The sequence below is a fragment of the Parus major genome, unplaced genomic scaffold (genome assembly GCF_001522545.3).
Source record: "Parus major isolate Abel unplaced genomic scaffold, Parus_major1.1 Scaffold595, whole genome shotgun sequence".
NCBI lineage: Eukaryota > Metazoa > Chordata > Aves > Passeriformes > Paridae > Parus > Parus major.
Window position 1 is genome coordinate 1 of NW_015379483.1, and position 1,048 is coordinate 1,048.

The following is a 1,048-nucleotide window of genomic DNA, read 5'->3' on the forward strand; positions in this document are numbered from 1 at the left end:
ATTTGGGATTTGGGGATTTGGGGATTTGAGATGAGGGGAATTTGAGATGAGGAGATTTGGGATGAGGAGATTTGGGGATTTGGGATGAAGGATTTGGGGATTTGGGATTTGGGGACTTGGGGATTTGGGATATGGGAATTTTTGATTTGGGATTTGGGATGGGGGCATTTGGGAATTTTGGGAGGGAGGATTTGGGATTTGGGATGGGGATCCCCCCAGGAACAGGGAATTTGGGATGGGAATCCCAAGAATCAGGAAGTTGGGATAGGGAATTCCCAAAATCAGGGAATTTGGGATGGGGGATCCCCAAATCAGGGAATTTGGGGTGAGATCCCCCCAAAATCAGGGAATTCCAGCCCAGGAACCCACCGGAAGTGGAAGGTGCCTTCCTTCTGTCCGAAGCCGCTTCCCGGGACGACGCAGATCCCGGTTTCCTCCAGGAGCCTCATGCAGAAGAACATGTCCGGGGCCTGCTGCTTCTCCTGGGAATTCCGCACGGAACGCGGCGCCGGAAAAACCGGGATCACGTCCCAAAGAGCCCCACGTGGATCCCGATCGATCCCAAAGAGCCCCACGTGGATCGGGATCCATCCCAAAGAGCCCCACGTGGATCCTGATCCATCCCAGTTTGGATCTGTCCATCCCAGTTTGGATCCCGTCCATCCCAGTTTGGATCCTGCCCATCCCAGTTTGGATCCATCCATCCCAGTTTGGATCCTGCCCATCCCAGTTTGGATCCCGCCCATCCCAGTTTGGATCCCGTCCATTCCCACATCTCCCAGTTTGGATCCCGTCCATCCCAGTTTGGATCCCGTTCATCCCAGTTTGGATCCCGTTCGTCCCAGTTTGGATCCCACCCATCCCAGTTTGGATCCCGTCCATCCCAGTTTGGATCCCGTCCATCCCAGTTTGGATCCCACCCATCCCAGTTTGGATCCCGTCCATCCCAGTTTGGATCCCATCCATCCAAGTTTGGATCTGTCCATCCCAGTTTGGATCCCGTCCATCCCAGTTTGGATCCCGTCCATCCCAGTTTGGATCCTGTCCA

At 54.6% G+C, this 1,048-nt stretch overlaps 1 protein-coding gene across 1 annotated transcript in view; it reads right to left on the minus strand.

The window, feature by feature from the left end:
- Nucleotides 1–296: 296 nt before the first annotated feature.
- LOC107199345 (alanine aminotransferase 1-like) overlaps nt 297–1,048 on the minus strand; it is a 12,091-nt gene continuing 11,339 nt past the window's right edge. The window contains exon 7 of the mRNA XM_015616669.2: nt 297–482. Within this exon, the coding sequence (XP_015472155.1) occupies nt 312–482 (171 nt within the window). The 3' untranslated portion in view covers nt 297–311. The remainder of the gene's footprint in view (nt 483–1,048) is intronic.